Source organism: Chiloscyllium plagiosum, chromosome 19 (genome assembly GCF_004010195.1).
Source record: "Chiloscyllium plagiosum isolate BGI_BamShark_2017 chromosome 19, ASM401019v2, whole genome shotgun sequence".
NCBI classification, from domain to species: Eukaryota; Metazoa; Chordata; class Chondrichthyes; order Orectolobiformes; family Hemiscylliidae; genus Chiloscyllium; species Chiloscyllium plagiosum.
In genome coordinates, this window is record NC_057728.1 from 42,942,319 (window position 1) to 42,962,084 (window position 19,766).

At 40.9% G+C, this 19,766-nt stretch overlaps 2 protein-coding genes across 2 annotated transcripts in view; both read left to right on the forward strand.

Annotated features, from left to right (window-relative positions):
* myf6 (myogenic factor 6) overlaps positions 1–3,325 on the forward strand; it is a 25,474-nt gene extending 22,149 nt beyond the window's left edge. Inside the window, exon 4 of the mRNA XM_043709670.1 lies at positions 3,225–3,325. Within this exon, the coding sequence (XP_043565605.1) occupies positions 3,225–3,234 (10 nt within the window). The 3' untranslated portion in view covers positions 3,235–3,325. The remainder of the gene's footprint in view (positions 1–3,224) is intronic.
* Positions 3,326–10,477: 7,152 nt separating this feature from the next.
* myf5 (myogenic factor 5) lies at positions 10,478–15,853 on the forward strand. Its single transcript, XM_043709669.1, has 3 exons — positions 10,478–12,978; positions 14,709–14,784; positions 15,459–15,853. Exons 1-3 carry the CDS (start codon positions 12,469–12,471, stop codon positions 15,641–15,643), a joined length of 771 nt encoding a protein of 256 aa, XP_043565604.1. The 5' UTR covers positions 10,478–12,468; the 3' UTR covers positions 15,644–15,853.
* The last annotated feature ends 3,913 nt before the right edge of the window (positions 15,854–19,766 follow it).

Here is a 19,766-nt window from a genome sequence, read left to right on the forward strand (position 1 = left end):
ACTCCGGCCTATCACCCTCACCTTGACCTCCTTCCACCTATCGCATTTCCAATGCCCCTCCCCCAAGTCCCTCCTCCCTACCTTTTATCTTAGCCTGCTGGACACACTTTCCTCATTCCTGAGGAAGGGCTTATGCCCAAAACGTTGATTCACCTGTTCCTTGGATGCTGCCTGACCTGCTGCGCTTTTCCAGCAACACATTTTCAGAAGCATTCATAGATATTGGTATCATTTGCTGAAACTGCATGCTATTCTAGGAGAGTGCTGGAAAGCAAATATAGTCCCCAACTCTTTTTCTTTCCCATAGATCATCATTTTAAACCACTCTACTCTGTCTCCTCCACCTTCACATTCAATGAACAGTGTGAGGAGCTCATGGACTTCTTTGTTACTAATACAAAGATAATCCAATCAATTGCCTCATTTATTCCCTTCTCTTCCTCTCACCAAGCCAAGCTTTCTTTAAAGTTTACCCTGTCCTCATTGTGAACTATGTAATAGCTGTCCTGTTTTCCCTCATGTCCTCTCCAAACTCATCTAGTCCATGAGATCCACAATTCTCAACCCTATTCCTACTAAGCTGCTGACAATCCAACTTCCCTTCCTTATTTCTAAATTATCTGGTACCAGTAATGCTTCTCCATTTACTTAATCAAAAGTGCAGTGCTGGAAAAGCACAGCAGGTCAGGCAGCCTCCCAGGAACAGAAGACTTGACTTTTTGGGCATAAGCCCTTCATCAGAATTCCTGCTCTTCAAATGCTGCCTGACTTGCATGCTTTTCCAACACTACACTCTCAGCTCTGATCTTCAGCATCTGCAGTCCTCACTTTCTCCATTTACTTATTGTCCCCTTACTTTAAGTTTGCTGCCATTGCCTTCTCCACAGTAAAACACATTGTACCACACAAATGCCAAACCTCAATCATCTCCAAAAAGAGAATCTAACCAGAGCCCATTCGTATTCAATGTGATTATCATAGCCGATGCCCTGGCTTCCCACTGATTGTGAAATTAAATAAAACCGCCTTGTAAATACAGTGGTTACAAGAGTAAGTCGGAGACTGGAAGTTCCATCGTGAGCAACTCAACTCCTGATTCCAAACAGGCTGACCTCTAACTGAAAGACATAACTCAGCAGTATCAGAGAATCTGCTCCACAGGTGAGTGGAGCTCCAACAGCAGATGGAGCAAGCTGTCAGGAAAGTGAATGGAATGCTAGCCTTTTATTGTGGGATGATTCCGGTACAGAAGTAGTGAAGTCTTGCTTCACTTATATGTGGTTCTGGAGTGCTTGTTCTGCTTTGGTTTTCTTATCTCAAAAAGATAGTATTGCCATGGAGACAGTTCAATAAAGATTCACCAGACTTGTTCCTGGGATAGCAAGACTAACCTATGAACAGAGACTGGGAGAACTGGGCCTGTATTCTCGAAAGTATCAAAGAATGAGACCTTCCAAATTAAAGGAATATGCAGAGCAGATGCAGGTAAATTGTTTCCCTTGGCTGGAGAGTCTAGAACCAGGAGACACATTTCAAAAATTATGGGGATAGCACAAGATTCAAAGTGAGGAGAATTTTATTTACACAACATTTTGTGAACCTTTGGAATTCTCTACTGCAAAGACTGTAAAAAATCAGTCTTTGTCCATGTTTAATGTAGTGATGGATGGATTTCTAAAATAAGACAAGGAATTGTAAATCTGAAACAATAATAGAAATTGCTGAGGAAAATCTACAGGTCTCACAACAGTTGTGAAGAAAACACAGAGTTAACGTTTTGAGTCCAGTAACCAGTTCTGCAGAAGGGTCACTGGATTCAAAAAAATTAACTCTGCTTTCTCACCATAGGCATTGATCAATGTAGAGGGATATGGGGATGGGGAGAGTAGGAGGCATTGACAAGTTCAACCATCTATGATAATTCTACAGGGCAGGTTCAACAGGTTGAATGGCCCCCTTCTATTCCAATGTTCTGACAACCGTCAGGAATCTCCATATCATGGAGGATAAAGCATCACACTTGATTCACAATCAGTCCTTATCTTAAACACTTTAAACATTTAGCACAATGCACTGTGGCAGCAGTGTTTTCCACCTACAAGATACACTGCAATAATTCTCCCTAACTCTAGCTCTTTCAACAGTACCACTGAAACACGCAAACTACCTAGAAGAAAAAAACCCAGCAGATTCTTGGGAACACCACCACTTGAAATTTCCAATCCAAGTCACTCATCACATTGATTTAGAACTATATTCCTTCTCCTTCACTATCACTGGGTCAAAACATTGGAACTCCCTTCCCAACTGCAATTCAGTTGCACTTCTACCATATTGTCCATAGCGGTTCGAATAAGTGACTCACTAACACTATCTGAAGAGCTTTTAGATATGGGGTGTAAATGCTGACCTTGATGGTAATGCTCAGATCCCAAGAAATAATTTTAAACATCCTTGGCTTCCTCAGACTTGAAAACGACTTTATCATGCCAACGCAAACATTTCTCTCCTCTCCAAAGTACTTAAATGTGTTGTCAGCTCCCAAATTTGTACTGATCATTCGAAGAATTCCATGTAGAAACTCATCCAGTCAGGCTGCTGCCCTTGCCAGAATACCAAAACAGCTCAAAACAAAGCCACAAGTAACATTTCATGTGACTGTGATAAAGGTGAACTAATTTAATCTTACTTTGCCAGTGTGCAGAATTTGGCATAATTGATCATGTTATTCTCTTCTATTGCCTTTCTATTTTGTTGTCCAATTGGGACTGCACTTGCATGGCTCCATTATGATCTATCTAATCATAGCTGGAGAATCATTTTCAATAGCTTTCCTTCTCACTCCCAAACCATACCTTTGGTAGCCCTCAGGAATCTCATTGCCTACTCCCTGTTTCCTATCAACATACTATTCTGTGATAAAATCAATGCTTCTTTCTGAATATACATTAATGACACTGAACTCCACCTCACCAGCAGCTCTCTAGACTCCTCCACTGTTTCCCAATTGCCAGACTGCTTGTTCAACATCCAGCGCTGTTTCAGCAAATATTTTTTCCAAATTAATACTGGGAAACCCAACTTTCTGTTCCTGAACACACTCTTGCCCTAATTTCTTGTTCATAATGTTCACATATTTGTTTATATTTGACTCCTAGACAGGCTTCCAACAAACATATCAATGCCATCACTAAAACTAAAACTCTTTATTTCCACTTCCACAGTGTCCCCTGATGTTACCCCAGTTTGTGTAAATCTACTGATGACCTACTGCTCATCCATGCCTTCGTTACCTCTAGACTTCACTATCCCAATGCTGTCTTGATCAACCTATGTTCTATGCTGTTTAAAATTAAGGTAATCTGAAACACCACTGCTAATGTCCTGCTCACCCATGATTCCTGTATGTTGGCGACATTGTCTCAGTTTTAGCAACGCTGCAATATTAAAATTGTCAGCAGGGTTTTCTATTCTAGCTTTAGGTTTCCTCACCTCTTTAGTCTCTGCTGCACAAAACTAAACGATATTGTTTAACATCTGAGTCCTCAGATTCTTGCCTCTTGAATATCCCAGTTTGAACTACTCCATTAGCTGTCAAGATGCTAAATTCTGGATTGCTTTGCCTCTCTTTCACCCAATCACATTAAAGTCAACCTTTTTGTTTAAACTTTGGACCATTGTGACGATGCTGCGCCCTGAAGAGGGATGTGTTCAGTGGTGTTACTATTGCAGAGAGGAGTTGCCAGTGGTAGGGAATGTCTGCTTCAGAAGCAATAGGGTAAACAGATTTGAGCTCCCAGAGATTTTTTTAAAATTAGACAAAAGAAGCATGAGTGGGTGGAGTCAGCCTAACATGGATCCAGTGTTTTAGTTTTGCTTTAATTTGGGATTTTTGGCTGTTGAAGCTGATAGATACAGCTCTCTCTCTCTGCTACAGTAAAAAGCTTGAGTTCTCTCTCTGCTGTTAGATTGTTTCTTTTAGTGTTTTCTCATGGACTGGAGGACATCGCAAGTGAGGAAAACCTGTTTTGCTGAATTTGTCTTTGCCAAGGGTGTTTATGAGGTGCTGCTATATTAGAATAGTTGATGATTAGTAGTTAAATAAAATATTATTAGAACATAGAACATAGAAAAGTACAGCACAGAACAGGCCCTTAGGCCCACAATGTTGTGCTTAGACTTAATCCTAATGTAAAATATAGTAATTTAACCTACACACCCCTCAACTCACTGCTATCCATGTGCATGTCCAGCAGTCGCTTAAATGTCCCCAATGACTTCGCTTCCACCACCTCAACTGGCAATGCATTCCATGCATTCCCAACTCTCTGCTTAAAGAACCTACCCCAATGTCTCCTTTATACCTTCCTCCTAATATCTTCAAACAATGCCTTTTCGTACCAGTCAATCCTGCCCTGTGGAAAAGTCTCTGGCTATTGACTCTATCTATTCCTCTCATTTTATTAAGTATTTCAATAGAGTTAAAGTTATGTCAATTTTTTTTTCTGTTTCTATTTTAACTATGTTGTTAGAATAAAGTATGTTTTGCTTAAAGCCTAGTAGTGAACCAATCAAGAACAAATCAATCTTGAACACGGTGCCTTACATTTGCCTTTAAGTAAGATAAAAAATTAACCTATCTCCTTCTTTATTTTGAATGGGTTTAATCTGGTCCATAACACCACCATAAGACCATAAGGCATTGGAGCAGAAATTAAGCTATTTGGCTCATTGAGTCTGCTCATTCAATCATGACTGATAGGTTTTTCTACCCCATTATCTTGCTTTCTCCCCATAACCTTTGATCCCCTTGTTGATCAATAACTTACTTATCTCTATATTAAATATAGTCACCGACATATCTATCGGTCATATTTCAGTGTCAAATTATGCCTTATAACCCACTTGCAAAGTATCTTTGGATGATTTACTTTATTAAACGTATAGCAATTCAAGTTGATATTTTTATCCCAATGAGCATTGGAATCATTGCCCTAAAGCAGAGAAGGTAAAATAAAACTTTGATTGAAATCGTGATGAGATTTGATAAAGTAAACGTTTTTACTGGCAGAAGGGTTGGTCAGTCCGAAGTTCAAATTTGATGTAATTGGCAGAAAGAATTGTAAGAATATAGTTAATGAGTTGTTACAATCAGGAATACATTGCCTGAAAGGACAGTGGGAACAGAGTTAATGGTATCTTTCAAACTGGAATTAGAGATAAAGAAAACATAGAAGATATAAAAAGAAGTAGGCTATGTAACCCCTTGAGCCTGCTCCACCATTCAATATGATCACATCTGATCATTGAACTCAATACCCTAATCCCAACCTCGCTCACACCTCCCCCTCCCCAATCCTAGATCACTTTAGCTACTTCCTTTATCTATTCCTTCTTGAAGACACGGAATGTTTTGGCATCAATCACTTTCTGCGGCAGTCGATTTCACAGGCTCATCACTCTCTGGGAGAAGAATGTTAAAAATCACACAACACCAGGTTATAGTCCAACAGGTTTAATTGGAAGCACTAGCTTTCAGAGCACCGCTCCTTCATCTGGTGGGGGAAGATTAGTTTTCGCCTCATCTCAGTCCTAAAAGATTTACTGCTTATCCTTAAGGTATGACGCTGGTTCTGAACTCCCCCACCATCAAAAATATCCTTCCTACGTGTAACCTGTCTAGTCCAGTTAGAATGTTATACATTTCTGTGAGCTCCCCCCATTGCTATTCTCCTAATTACTACTAAATACACTCCTAACCAATTCAATCTCTCCTCATATATCAGTCCTGCCATCCCAAGAATCAATATGGTAAATTTTCATTACACTTCCTCTATAGCAAGAACGTCCTTCCTCAGATCAGAAGACCAAAACAATATTCCAGGTGCGTCTTCACAAATGCCCTGTATAATGGCACAAAGACATCCTTCTTCCTTTCCTCAAATCCTCCCGCTCTGTCGTTTGATTTCTTTGCTGCGTGCTGCACCTGCATACATATTTTCAGTGACTGCTGCACAATGACACTCAGATCTTATTAAATATTCCCATCTCTCAATTTATATCCATTCAAATAATAATCTGCCTTCTTATTTTTGCTACCAAAGTGGATAACCTCACATTTATCCACAGTTTACTGCATCTGCCATCATTTGCCCACTTACACTGCATGTCCAAATCACACTGCAACATCTCTGCATTCTCCTCACAGCTCACCCTTTCACATCTACAAATTTTGAGATATTACATGCCATTCTCTCACCTAAATCATTAACATATTTTGTGAATAGCTGTGGTCCTAGTACTGATCCCTGCAGAACCCTACTAGCCACTGCCTGTCATTCAGCAGAAGACCTGTTTATTGCTACTGTTTGTTTCCTGTCTGCTGACCAATTTACTATCCATCGCAACACCAAATCCCATGAGCTTTAATTTTACACATTGAGCTCTTAAATGTGATTGTATTAATACTTTAAAAAGAATCATTTGTTGGATTGTATGGAAATGTGACAGAGCGCGAATGCCTCCTACAAGAGCCTGCAGAGGTAAGATGGTCTGAATGACACCTTTTGTGCTGTAAGATTCTTTTTGACCAGGATGGATTAAATTCACTGTTGAAGTATGGAATTTTTTTTTAAAGATATAATCACGATGTTTACAGGAATAATTAAAGAGTTCACAGAATACTTTTTTATTACCCCCACACTACCGCCAAACTGCAGTAGTGCTTATTTTAATCTCCTGTTTTTTTTTTACTTCTAACACTCCTGTTTTTTTTTTCTTTTTTTTTTACCCCCACACTACCACCTAACTGCAGTAGTGCTTATTTTTTCCCCAGCACCCATGGTGTGTGTGTGCAGGTGTGAGATACAGTGAGAGACACAAGGTGCACGATTCTTTATTCAGTTTCCACCACCAGGAAGAAAGGAAACACCCGAGCGGCCAGTGACAAGCAGCGCCCTTCACATCAAAGGGCAATGCTGTGTGATCAAAAGGTGAAGGGGAGGGCTGGTATTAAATCAAAATAGAGTTGGAGGGGGAAGTAATGCACTCCACTCCTTGCGGTGCCCACCTCTCCCTGAACAACTCCAGGGTGTTAGTGGACACCGCATGCTCCTTTTCCAGAGACACCAGGCTCTAACGTAACCGTGGAAGAGGGGCAGACAGTCGGCCCTAACGACCCCTCCACGGCCCGCTTCCTGGACCAGTTTATAGCCAGTTTGGCCAGGCCCAGGAGCAGACCCACGAGGAGGTCTTCAGACCTGCCCTCCCTCCTCTGTACAGGATGTCCGAAGATCAGGAGCATGGGACTGAAGTGCAACCAAAAGCAGAGGAGGAGATTTTTAAGAAAATTAAAAAGGGAGTGTAAACGCCCACACCCAATATATACATGGTCCACGGACTCCACAGCACCACAGAACAAGCAGTTGGGCTGGGAGTCCGTGAACCACTGCAACCTGCGGTTGCAGGGGACCACTGCATGCAGCACCCTCCACCCCAGATCCCCAAGAGAAAGGGAGGGGGGGGGGGGGACTCCCACATAGAGAGCCCTCCACTGGGGATCCCCACTGCCCAGTGGCAAATGGGCATGCCAAGGCATGTCCAGGCGGTGGATGAGGGAGAAGAGGTGGACGGTGTGCAGCAGCAGTCAATACATGGCCTGCCTTTTTATGTCCTTAAAAGGGACAAAATTAAAATTCCAGAGGCGGCTCAGGTTGTGGGGCACAGGCTCCCGCGGGAAGTACGGGACCTTGGGGCCAATGTGAAATTCTGTCCGGGCAGGGGTGAGCACAGACAGGATCCCACCGCACACCTGCGCATCCTCCAACTGGTGCACTACGTCGGGTCCGAGCACCGCCGTTTTAAGGCGTCTATTGCTGCCCTGCTCGCTATGTCCTGCAGCAGCGTCCAGCCCAGGCCTCTGGCACCCAGCGCGTCCCTGACCTTGGTCACCCTCGCTGCCATGGTCCTCCCCTCCAACAGCCACTCGAACCCACGAGTACGGAGGTGGGGCATCCATTGTTGAGACAACCAGTACTTCAATATTCCTGAATTAATTTCCAGTGTTCAGGAAAATCCCATACATTTGCAAAGGGCAGGTGAACATGCAGAATAGAGAAAGTGTTTTGCAATCTCTCCGAATATCCTCACAGCAATGACTGCTAAGGTTTGGACGTCTCTCAGTAAACAGTTAAAATTGTAAAGTGGGGAATGTATTAATTACAGTATTAACCATGCTTTCAAGAATGGTCAAGCAAAACTGTTTTTGGAAACATTTAAAAATGCATTTGACTTCTTTTATCAATAAATGGTAACTTCAGGTTGCAGGGATTTGGGGAAGATAAATATTCCTGTATAACTTGACGCGGGATATTAATCACTAACGTTTGATATTTACTTGCCATTGTGAACTATTCAAACTTTATTTGAAAAACGCCAGTACTTGTTTCTTAGTTGGTTAAAGGTTTAAAGGCCATTATCCTTTGTCTACTGTAGCACAATGTGTCTTTAAAATACCATTGTAACTCCAGTTTACAACTGCAGTGTCGTCAGCGCTATTATTGGGTAAGACTTATAACACCTGCTAATAATTGCTACAAACGTTCATTACTATTGGACAAAAATTATCTCTTTAGAAACAAACTCTGGTAACTTTAACCCGGCTTCATTTTAAAAAATCTCTTGAAAAGATTGTTTGGTATTAATTATGACGATTAGTATCTGACTTTACATCCAAAGAAAACATACCTGATAGATGCAAAAGGCAAGTACTGGTGTACACGAGATCAGAGATCGGGATTCAATCTATGTTTTGTCCAGAGGGATTTGGTTGCAAAATTCTCTGCTGAAAAACTAATAAAAGTGATTCGAGTTGGAGATCATATCTGCTGTCCACAGTGTTTAAAGACAGAACCAAGGTTTCGTTTTCAGAACCTAATCTCTAATGCTTAACCCGAAAAGGGAGTATTTATTTGTATTTTAAACACGGCTTAGTCACGATTATTTCATAAAACGACCAAACTTCCAGCGCTCCTGATTAGAAAATTAATTAACTAGTGGCAATAACAAACAAAATAATTCGAGATGAAAATCTCAGATAAAATGTTTAGACAAAGGCTTGATGGCAGACTGCTGCATAGACAGCAAAAGTCTGCAAACTGCTGTTAAACCATGTGCCATGTTTTCAGAGTCCACGCTGAGAAGATGCAATGCTCTGATTTCGAACACTGTAATTCTTTGTGGGAGAGTTTAGTGACAAACAGAAGTTAGTTCACTCATCAATTTTCAACTTCTGTTGGCGAGATGTGATGTTGGATGTCTTTATTTTAAAGACATTCTGGTGTGTGAGTCTAAGATTGCCGGATCCACGCAACCTTGCGGCGTATTGAGTTTCCTCACTAGTCAGATAACATTCCGAATTTGCACGGCAGTCCGGAAGAATCAGTGCTGTGCAGTTGGATCACACTGGTCACTGTACAAGTCTCGCGTTGTACAATGAGAACCCCACTTCAGATCCATATGTTGATTGCTTGGTATAAGCACAGTATTTTACTGGCACTATACTGTTTTTTTCTTAAAGCGCACGTGACCTTCTGTAAACACTTTAATGATCATGTAAATTCGGTAAAAGTAATAATCATTGTACAGTTGGCAAGTGGCTGGCCCGGTTTGCCCTTCAGAAGGAAAATGTGGGAGATCTTCCCCCTTGTGGGAGCCTTGGAGAAGAAATTTACTTTGATCTCTCTCGGAAGGCGGTTAGAACAGCAAAACTCAATGTCTTCTTCAGCTGTCCCAGCCAAGTACTAAACGGATTGAATGTGGGCCTGAATGTTAGTTCGCGAGATATGGGGAAAGGTCGCAAAGACACGTTCCAAACGTTCTGACAGATGTAATGCAAATCCTGGCTGCACTCCCCATGAAAGTTGGAACGCGCACTGCGCACAGTCCTTGTGTTTCTGACTCACAATCAGCGAGAATTCCACTTAATTTCAAATCGATTGAGCAGGTCCAAATTGTTTAAATGGGATGCGGACAAAAACCGGGAGACATAAGCATTCAATGAGCTTTGAGACACTTGGTTTTACAGGGCGCATGAGAAGTTTATTTGATAGTGCAAATGGTTTAACGCACTCAACATCGGTTGTGGGAGATCAGACTCTTAAGACGAGCAAAAAGAACATTAGTTGTTAGCACAATCATTAAACGTTGCCAATGATTTGATTTAAAAATCACACAACACCAGGTTATAGCCCAACAGGTTTAATTGGAGCTTTCGGAGCGCTGCTCCTTCATCAGGTGGTTGTGGAGTACGCAATTGTAAGACACAAAATTTATAGCAAAAGTTTACAGTGTGATGTAACTGAAATTATACATTGAAAAATACCTTCATTGTTTGTTAAGTCTCTGATCTGTTAGAATGACCATGATAGTTGCATTTCTTTCATATGTAAATCACCAAACTTTTTGAAAGTTACATTCTCAGGTTAACTGTAACAATTGGTGTCAGGCCAGATAAGATGTGATTTGATTCTGTACCATGAGTCAATACATAAACTTGTGAAGGAGTGAATTACAAAGAGTGGGTTTCGATTATAAGGAGAAAACAAGAGGTATTTTTGATTGTGGTGTTCAAATGCTGAATGGGCTGGTGAGGTTTGGTCTTGCCGTCTAACAAGTACCACTGAAAAATTGCGTTTGTTGGGAGTTTTTTTTAGTGCCTCAGTTCCCCCAATCAGCAAAGAGTAAGAGTCAATTTCCTCAACAACCTCCTGGTCTGTATGTTGTACGTTCACCTTCGCTGTTCTGAGCCTAAAGCCTGGTCATGTTTTGATAACGGACTTCGAAATAAACACACCAAGTCGCTGCTGTAAAGTGGCGCTTCCTTAAAGCCACCGCTATTTGTCCCAAAGGAGCTGCAAGTGTTGCCCGAAGATTCAGTGTAACCTTACTACACAAAGAGGCTAACAACTTTAAAGCAGGTTAAGGACCATTTGAACAAACAACTCTCAATGTGTTTAAATACTCGCCAGCATGTAGTATTTTGACGAGGTTTTGCTGTTTTTCAAATAACAAACTGGTGTGCCCTAACAGCTCGGGATGTGTTTAAACTAAGTGTGAATGAAAATAAACCAACTCCGAAATTTTGACAGAAAATTCGACAAATGAAATGATATTACAGCCAAATGGAGAACTGCCGCTCACAGCACAGTTCGGTTTCGTTAACCGTCGTTGCCAATTCGACGATCACTTAAGAGCTTCGTTGAGCCGTTTACACTTTGCGAGTGTTTGGTCAGCACGGACTGTGACTTTGCCTGACACTTTGGTGAAGGAGAGGCTTGCACCTTCAAGGGGACTGGTGTAGGTGCAGCTGGCCCGCATCTGTAACGGTGTGAATTTGCTTCAACCGTGAAATGAGCATACCCTGGGGAGCAGTAAAACTGCTGGCTCCCAATCTGCAGCGTGCCTGAAGGTGGGGCAAGTTGGGTCTGACTCGCACTCTTCAAGAGCGCTACCCTGTTGCGGAAAACACATTTGGTCTTAAAGAGAAAGCCACAACCTCATGGCGTATTTTATTGCAGAGGCGCTCTGGAAAAGTTCGCCGTTGCACCCATTTGAAATCAGCGTTCTCGGATTTATATGAATAAAGCCCCAACGCGACCAGCAATTACATTTGTTGATGTAATTTCAAATGTCGACATTGAAAACGACTCTGCTGGGAGATTATGCTGATGAGCTTTAACTTCACAACACCCCCGCCCCCTAACATTGAAATGTTGGTCAGAGAAACAGAATTGCAACGGGAAAATCTATCCAACGGTATTGGCGCTAAAATGACTAGCCTATGTGTCTACGCAGCAGTTTTTTTTCCTATTGATTGTGAATTGTGTGATCAGGTACACCGAATACAACATAAACTCCTTTAGCACTTTCTTTTTCTGAAGCAGAAATCAGCCAGTGGTACATGAATGGTACTAAAACCTCATTGGATGCAGCAATGCTGCAGGACATGAAGTAAATTTATAGATGCACCCGCCAACGGGTTACTGACCATAATAATGTCTCAGGTTTTATGGATTATTTGTTATTTGCATCTTATTAGGTTTCAGCAAAAACCTGTTCAAATAGAGAGTGATAATTAATTTTCTGGTTTGCTTAAACCTGGTACAGAAGTGATTTTCTTGCCTGTTGGTTCAATGTTGGTCCTATTTGCCTTGTGGGAGGAGATCTTCCCGACCCAACAAGGGGTTAAAGTGATGTCCCATGGGATGGATCTAGGGTTAATGGCGGGCGGGGCGGACTGGATGTTAGCCGTGTAACAGATCCCAGCGTGTATATAAAGAGCTCTACTGTGTACGTTCAGGGTACTTTTCTCTGACCCTTACCGAGGTTTGTCTTAAAACTCCATCGCCTCGTTTAATTGTACCGAGAGGCTGGGCGAGTTGTGAGCAACAGCGAAACCTGTTGGATTTCATGATGGATATTATGGTCGACTGCCACTTCTCTCCGTCCGACCTGTTTTATGATCATTCTTGCCTCTCGTCGCCCGAGGAGCCAGAGTTCGCAGATGAGTTTGAGCACGGCGCACTTGTGTTTCGAGATAACAAGTTGGAGTCCCGCGGGCCGGAGGAAGAGAAGCATGTCAGGGCCCCGAGCAGCCACCACCAGGCTGCGGGCCACTGTCTCCTCTGGGCTTGCAAAGCCTGCAAGCGGAAAAGTTCCAGCACCGACAGGCGGAAGGCGGCCACCATGAGGGAAAGGAGGAGGCTTAAGAAAGTCAACCAGGCTTTCGAGACGCTGAAGAGGTGCACCAGCTCCAACCCGAACCAGAGGCTGCCTAAAGTGGAGATTCTGAGAAATGCTATCAGTTACATCGAGAGTCTGCAGGAGCTCCTGAGGGAACAAGTGGCGAGTTACTACAGTCTCCCTGACAATGTCAGCTCAGAGCCAGCAAGTCCCACGTCCAACTGCTCGGACGAAATGGTAAGCAACAATATTTTAATCCGCATCCCCCTTCTCTAACACACACAGAATTAATATACATATGTATTCTTGCAGAATTGAAACAGCATGCACTGCATGAAGTTGTCTGTATTAATGAAGAGAAAAATGGTACGAGTCAGCATCTGGTTCAGAATCATTCTGTTTGATTCATTTGTTTTTCTCGGTCGTTCCTATGATCGATCTACCCACTCACCCTGGCAGATCTAACATGCAGCGCGCCCGTCTGTTTATGACATTAGCTCAGTGTGTTTCTTTGTATTACAAATGCAGGTCGAGAACATATGGTTTTGGTGATCCATTCCTAATTAAAATACTTGCTCATAAAGTTTTCGTCTTCGCGTCCTGAAGTAATACCTGGTCTGTATCGGTGTAACATACCGATTACAAGTCTGTTCGGGAAAGCGGCTTTGTCATTTCATCAGAGCTTTGCAGTTGATGACCTTGTTTTGTCTTTCCGATAAAGAATGATGAACGATGTATAAGGAGACATTCTTTTGTCTGACATCTCCTTTCGTGTAAAATCTGGAAATGATGCCAGCTCATTGGCTTCACAAATTGAATGGTTGCAATGGTTAACAAACGGAACTCGATTTTACCACATGCATTTGAATCTCAAATAGTCGTGAACCTCTCTTGGACGTAAATGAGCAATTACCAAAATACTACTTTTTAAAAAAACCCGATACGGTGTCTTTAAAAACGAGTAATCCATCAGTACTGTCCAAGAGAGCACTGTAGTGTCCTAAGTAATTAACAATCAGGTTGTTTATTCAGGTGCATTCAACATTTCAATTCGCTTATCAGTGAACTGACTTTCCGTTACTTTTCCCAATTAACATCCGAATAACTGCACTATGCTACAGCCCCAACTAGCTCGATTTTTATCCATATTTTCACTCTGAGGATGGGTTCGGCGTTCACAAAACGGCATAAGGGAAACCACGGAGGAAGGGGACAGCAAGGAGAATAGTCAAAAAGTTGCATTCACAGTTGTCGGAGTCTTTCTGTGACTTATTCCCTGATTTAACTTGGGAAGGGAAAGGGAGGTGAGGAGTTACAGTTCAACAACTTCATTAGTACTCGCTGGAAATTAGATGAAATGTTCTGTGGAGCTCAGGGTTTGATTTAGGTGGCGCCTGGCTCTCATTATGTGTGACCGACTGCTTCTTCTCGCCACTTCAGTCAAAGTTGCTGCCACACACATTGATCTCTTTGGATGCGGGGATGATGACTTTCCCACCTCTGCACATTTTGCTCTCCACAGGAGCCGAGAACAGCAGCAAGCTAAAGGCTGTGTTATTTGAAACAACAACTTGTGAAACATTCTTACAGCGCTACGTTTTGACAATCGGGGCCAAAGCTTTAATATGAATTTAGTATGGGAAAATCTGACCTGGCACAATTAATGTAGCTTCCGTTAACTGCAGAGACATGCAATTCATTTTCCATGGATAACGCAATGCACATTTCTGTACAGGCAAACAGACAGGCCTCATGCTTTATGTGAGAAAACCATGGTGTGGCAAAGAAACCAACTATGTCTAATGAACAGATGGGCTTATTTCCGTCCAGGGGTAATCATTGTTTTACTTATCCAGGCCTCCTGACGGATACACTATAAAGTCACTTGTTACGGTGAATTTATATAAAGGTTTAACTGAAAGGTTTGGAAGATTTTATTTTGATATCCTTGGGTTTTTTTTTTGCAGATGGGATGCAACAGCCCCGTCTGGTCTAGAAGGAACGTCAGTTTTGACCGCATTCATTGTTCGGAATTACAAAACGGTACATTTTAATGTTCTTATGAAATCATTTTACATCTCATCATAAATCTACCTTGAAACTGACGAATTTAGATATTAACTTCTAAGGCGCAGTTTATGACAAGCACACGAGACTCTCCAGTTAAAAATCGAGAAGTGTTTTAGTCTTAATTTGGCTGTATTCCTCGAGCACAAACAATCAGGGCTTATTCTTCCAACTCTGTACTGTCAGAGGTACAATGTTTGTGGTGATAGAATAAAGATCCTGACTATCCTAGGTCAACATATAAGATCCCATGGCACTATCTGAGGGAAAAGCAGGAGAACAATCTCTTCTGTCGTAGTGAATATTTATCCTTCCATCAAAATAGTATTACCTGGTCATCAACATATTGCCTTTTCGTTGGTTCTTTACGGCCTGTGAAGTGGCCGTCACCTTTCCTTCATTTCAATAATGATTACGTTACAAAATGTAGTTCACTGGCTGTCAAGCGATTCGATACCCAGGAAGAACTATATAAATGCAAGTTTATGAATGAGACTGGAATTGTGGAATTAGTTTGGGATAGCTGAATGGAACAATGGGGCTTTTTTTGTCAAGCACATTTCTACAAAATATGTTACTTGTATATTGTTTACATGTTTGATAAAGTTTGCACATTTATCACCACATGATCGATTTCTGTTCTTCTATAGTTTGTTCCAGCAGCCGAGGTCTGGCTGTTTCCAGTCTGGACTACCTGTCCAACATAGTGGAGCGGATTTCACCTTCCCTGGAGCGCTGTCCTGTTTCAGGTCAGGATAGAAGGACCATGTCTCCGCCTGTCAGCGATTCCTCGCAGCCCACCACTCCCAACCAGCCGGTTTATCACGTTCTTTAAACCCTCAAGCCGCAGGCCTTCAGTATGGCCGCTTCCACCGCAGAGCACAACAGCCTTTGTGTTCAAAGCTTCAATCATAAGTTGTTCTCTAAGTTAGACCATGTTCTACTGTATATTTGTAAATAGCGTAATATTCGTTAGTCGACAAAAAAATAATTGTATTTAAGAACTGAATAAAACCCCGAAAGACATTTTATAAATCTCATCATTTTCGCTTTTCCGTTCCAATCCTGCAGCATTCATTGTATAACTGCGTTTCAAATCTAGGACATTCTCATTGTGGAAGGGAGAGCATTTAGAAACTGATTTCAAAAATAACATGAGATTTAGGCAAGCCTTCTACCTTTTCACTAGAAAACAATTTCAAAGATCATACTTGTTTTGAAAATTTATCACATTTCTGACGAAGAAATATTTCTTGAGATTTCCTGCGGCCTATATTTTTTAAATACACTACGATTCATTTATTGAATAAACCCATTTCTTATAAGAAGTTCATGTGCAAATATTTTGTCTTCCAATTGCTTTGATTACAGTTTTATGACTTACCATTCAAGACCTTAGGCCATCGGCAACTCTAGAATCCACCAGGGTCTTGTTGCTCAGTGGTAGTGTCCCTGTCTCTGGCCCAGATGATTTGAGTTCATGTCACCTGCCCTGAAGGAGTGTCATAATATGTTTGAAGTGGTTGACTAAAAATTTTAAACTCCTATCTAAGCTAGAGGTAATAATCCCTTTGCAACCTTGGTGTTACATTTGATCCCTAGATGAGCCTTTAACTTTAATCTTGTGCCACTAAGAAGACCATGTATTTCCACCTTTACAACTGTCCAGCTTCATCCCTTTCTCAGCATATTTGCTGCTGAAACTTTTGTAAATGATGTTGTTATTTCTCCTTACAAACACTCCAATGAGTTCCTGCTGCCTTCCCACCTTCTATCTTCTTTGAATCTGAGGTCATCTAGAACTCTGCTGCCTGTGTTTTAACTCATTGCAAGTCCCATTCCCCAATCATCCCTGTGTTCACTTCTCTGCATTGTTTCCAGGTCAAGCAATCTCTTGATTTTAAAATTCTCGCCATTTGCTTTCAAATTTGACCCACTCTATCTCTGTAATCTGTTCTAGTGTCACAATCTTCCAACATATCAGTGTTTTTTCTAAATCTGACATTGACTGTATTCCCGATTGCTGCACCATTGGTGGCTGTGCTTTCAGTTGTTTAGGCCCCAAAGTTTAAATATCCTCCCTACTTGCCTCTAATACTCATTTAAAACACACCTTGAGATTTACATCTTTGACTCATTTTATTCATCTGATCTAATATCTACTTATGTGGCTGGGCATCATACTTTGTTTCACAATACCTCTGTGAAATGCCTTCAGATGTTTCATTGCATTGAAGGCCATGCTATAAATATAAGCCGCTGTTTCATCATGAAGATTCCAAAATACGGTGGAAAGATTTAGTCAAATAAAATTTGCCATAGTTGTTCCATTACTTCAGGACTGCACCTTAGAGTGTGTTTAACCTTTCCTTTTCTCAGTCATTTTTCACTACCCTTTGGAATTGTTCCTGAATCATGAGAGTTAGAGGAACTCAACTAATCCTTAGGAGTGCACTTATTTTGTAGCATTTCTTAGATGTTGACAGTAAATACTTAACTAAAATTATGCCTTCCATATACTTCTTGATGATAGTATGGCATTCTGTTTAAAAAAACATTGCTACTTTACAAAAATGTTACTAACTGAACATACATTATTCTCCCAAAATAAGTTGCACCTAGAAATGTTAGAAGAAAGTAACAATTTCCTGTATCCCAGCAGTGACAATAATCTACTTTTATAGTTGAAGACTTGCCCGCTGGGCTTTTACCTAATAATAAATAAAGAACAAAAGGAGATGGGCGAGAAATGGAGGAGTGTTTCCGAAACCAGACAAGTGAAGGTATTTCAATAGTAGTGTGAGGGCAATTTATGTGCCATAGCAACATAAAATAAGCAGTTTTTCAGGTAAGTATCCTTACATTATGTGCAAGATCTCCGAGAAGATGTAAGAACACATTGTTTTGACATTTCATGCATCTTGGAAGACAAATGGTTTAAGTTTAAATTTAAAAAGAATGCATGTGATTCCCTGAACCCCTTTAATTATTTATAAAGGTTTACTTGTATTTACATTTTCTTAAAAAGTCAGCAAAATCATTCTGAAAGTCATGGGTATACTGGAACTGGGTATCTCATACCAATGATTCCACTACATCACTATTTCCAAATGAATAATGATTTTAGTGGAGTACAACAGTCACATTTACGAGCAGCATTACAAAGTGGAAAGACAGGTCTCTGCATGCACACTGAAACTAATGCATTGAGCAGAATTTACCTTCCCAAACAGCCATATTTTGCTTTTCAGTTTGAGAAAAACAAGGGTACTGTCAGCATTTTCAACTGACAAGAAGAGAAAAGCAATCTCTCTTGCAGTGACAAGAAGTTGCTGAAACATGATTTTATTACTGATTATATTTCAGACAACATAAATTAATATTGAAGTAATACAGCTTCAGGATTTAATTTAAAGAAAATAAAGAATTTGATCAACACCAGGCTTCATCATATTTCACAGAAATGTCCAGATTTCAACACAGACAATGAAATTGTAAGTGCAATATTTGTTGCTTTGTAACAAAAATGAAGACTATTTTGTACGTAACATTATACCAGGCATTAACAATTAAATAAGTAATCAATCTGCCATTGTTTGCATTAGTTGGTGCAGTAACATTGATCATGCCATCTGAAGAATTTTACGCTCTTACTTAATATTCACTAGAGAATGTGGCAGACAGAATCTCAGGAGAATATTGCCTCAAAAGAATGACATCCCCAGGTAAGCATTCCCTAGGTTTTGGAGTGTCAACCTATCCCCCAACAGATTCAGCCCCAATCACACATCCTAATATGAGAAGGGAACTTGAATTGATTTTTTTTTCAGTAAAGGAAATAATGATTACATTAAATAAAAGCTGAAATAACTACAGATGCTGTACATCAGAAACAAAAACAGAAGTTGCTGGAAAAGCTCAGCAAGTCTGGCAGAATCTATGAAGAGGAATTAGAGTTGAAATTTTGGATCCAATGACCTTTCCTCAGAACTTCCTCAGCACTTCCTGGACTTTGGTTTGAAAGGACTGTTAAAAATGAGCTGGAACATCTGACCTGAAAGTAACCAATTGCACAGGAATTTACAAAGGAATATCTGAATAACATGGTTGAAATTGTCTACCAAACACTGAAAAGTTTTCCATGGATAATTATTTGGACATTAAATGTCATAAATATATACCTCACAATGAGACTTTCCAAACTCTGTGGGCAAGAGACTTCTTGGCTAAGTGTTTTGCTGGTACAAAAACAAACATATGTGGAAATTTGTGATACAAACAGAAGAAAGAATGGATGGAAACCTATAACAATGAACCAAAGAAACTGATTGTTAAAAACAGATTATCCCATTGTGAGCCAAGAACCAATGTCCATGTTGAAGACACCTCTTGTGAGAAGCAATGATAATAAGTCTTTATTTTTGCTAAAGAAAACTAACATTCAGTAACATAAAGTTAAATACACATCACAGAATGTAACATGTCTCTCTTCTCTCCTTTTGGAGGCAGTATGGCCAGCTCTGTGGAAGTGATCAGCTGTGAATGAAAACCAATGTGAACTGAGATCTTTTATGGCATAGATATTTGATTTGCACGATCACGTATAGAAGAATAACTGAAACAGCTTAGTTGCAAACTCCACTAGAAAATATTATCAGAATCTGAAAATATATTTCCTTGACATAATTACTTTTTTCAATCGCACCTCCCCAGACCGCAATTTCCCTTCCCACGTGGTTAAAGATGCCCTCCAATGCATCTCGTCCACATCCCGCACCTCCGCCCTCAGACCCCACCCCTCCAACCGTGACAAGGACAGAACACCCCGGTGCTCACCTTCTACCCTACTAAACTTTGCATAAATCAAATCATCCGCTGACATTTCCGCCACCTCCAAAAAGACCGCACCACCAGGGATATATTTCCTTCCCCACCCCTTTCCGCCTTCCGCAAAGACC

Coding starts and splice junctions, on each gene's coding strand:
- myf5 (XM_043709669.1), top strand. CDS start 12,469: ATGATGGATATTATGGTCGACTGCCACTTCTCTCCGTCCGACCTGTTT. Junction 12,979..14,708: donor CCAACTGCTCGGACGAAATG/GTAAGCAACAAT, acceptor TTTTTTTTGCAG/ATGGGATGCAACAGCCCCGT. Junction 14,785..15,458: donor TTGTTCGGAATTACAAAACG/GTACATTTTAAT, acceptor GTTCTTCTATAG/TTTGTTCCAGCAGCCGAGGT.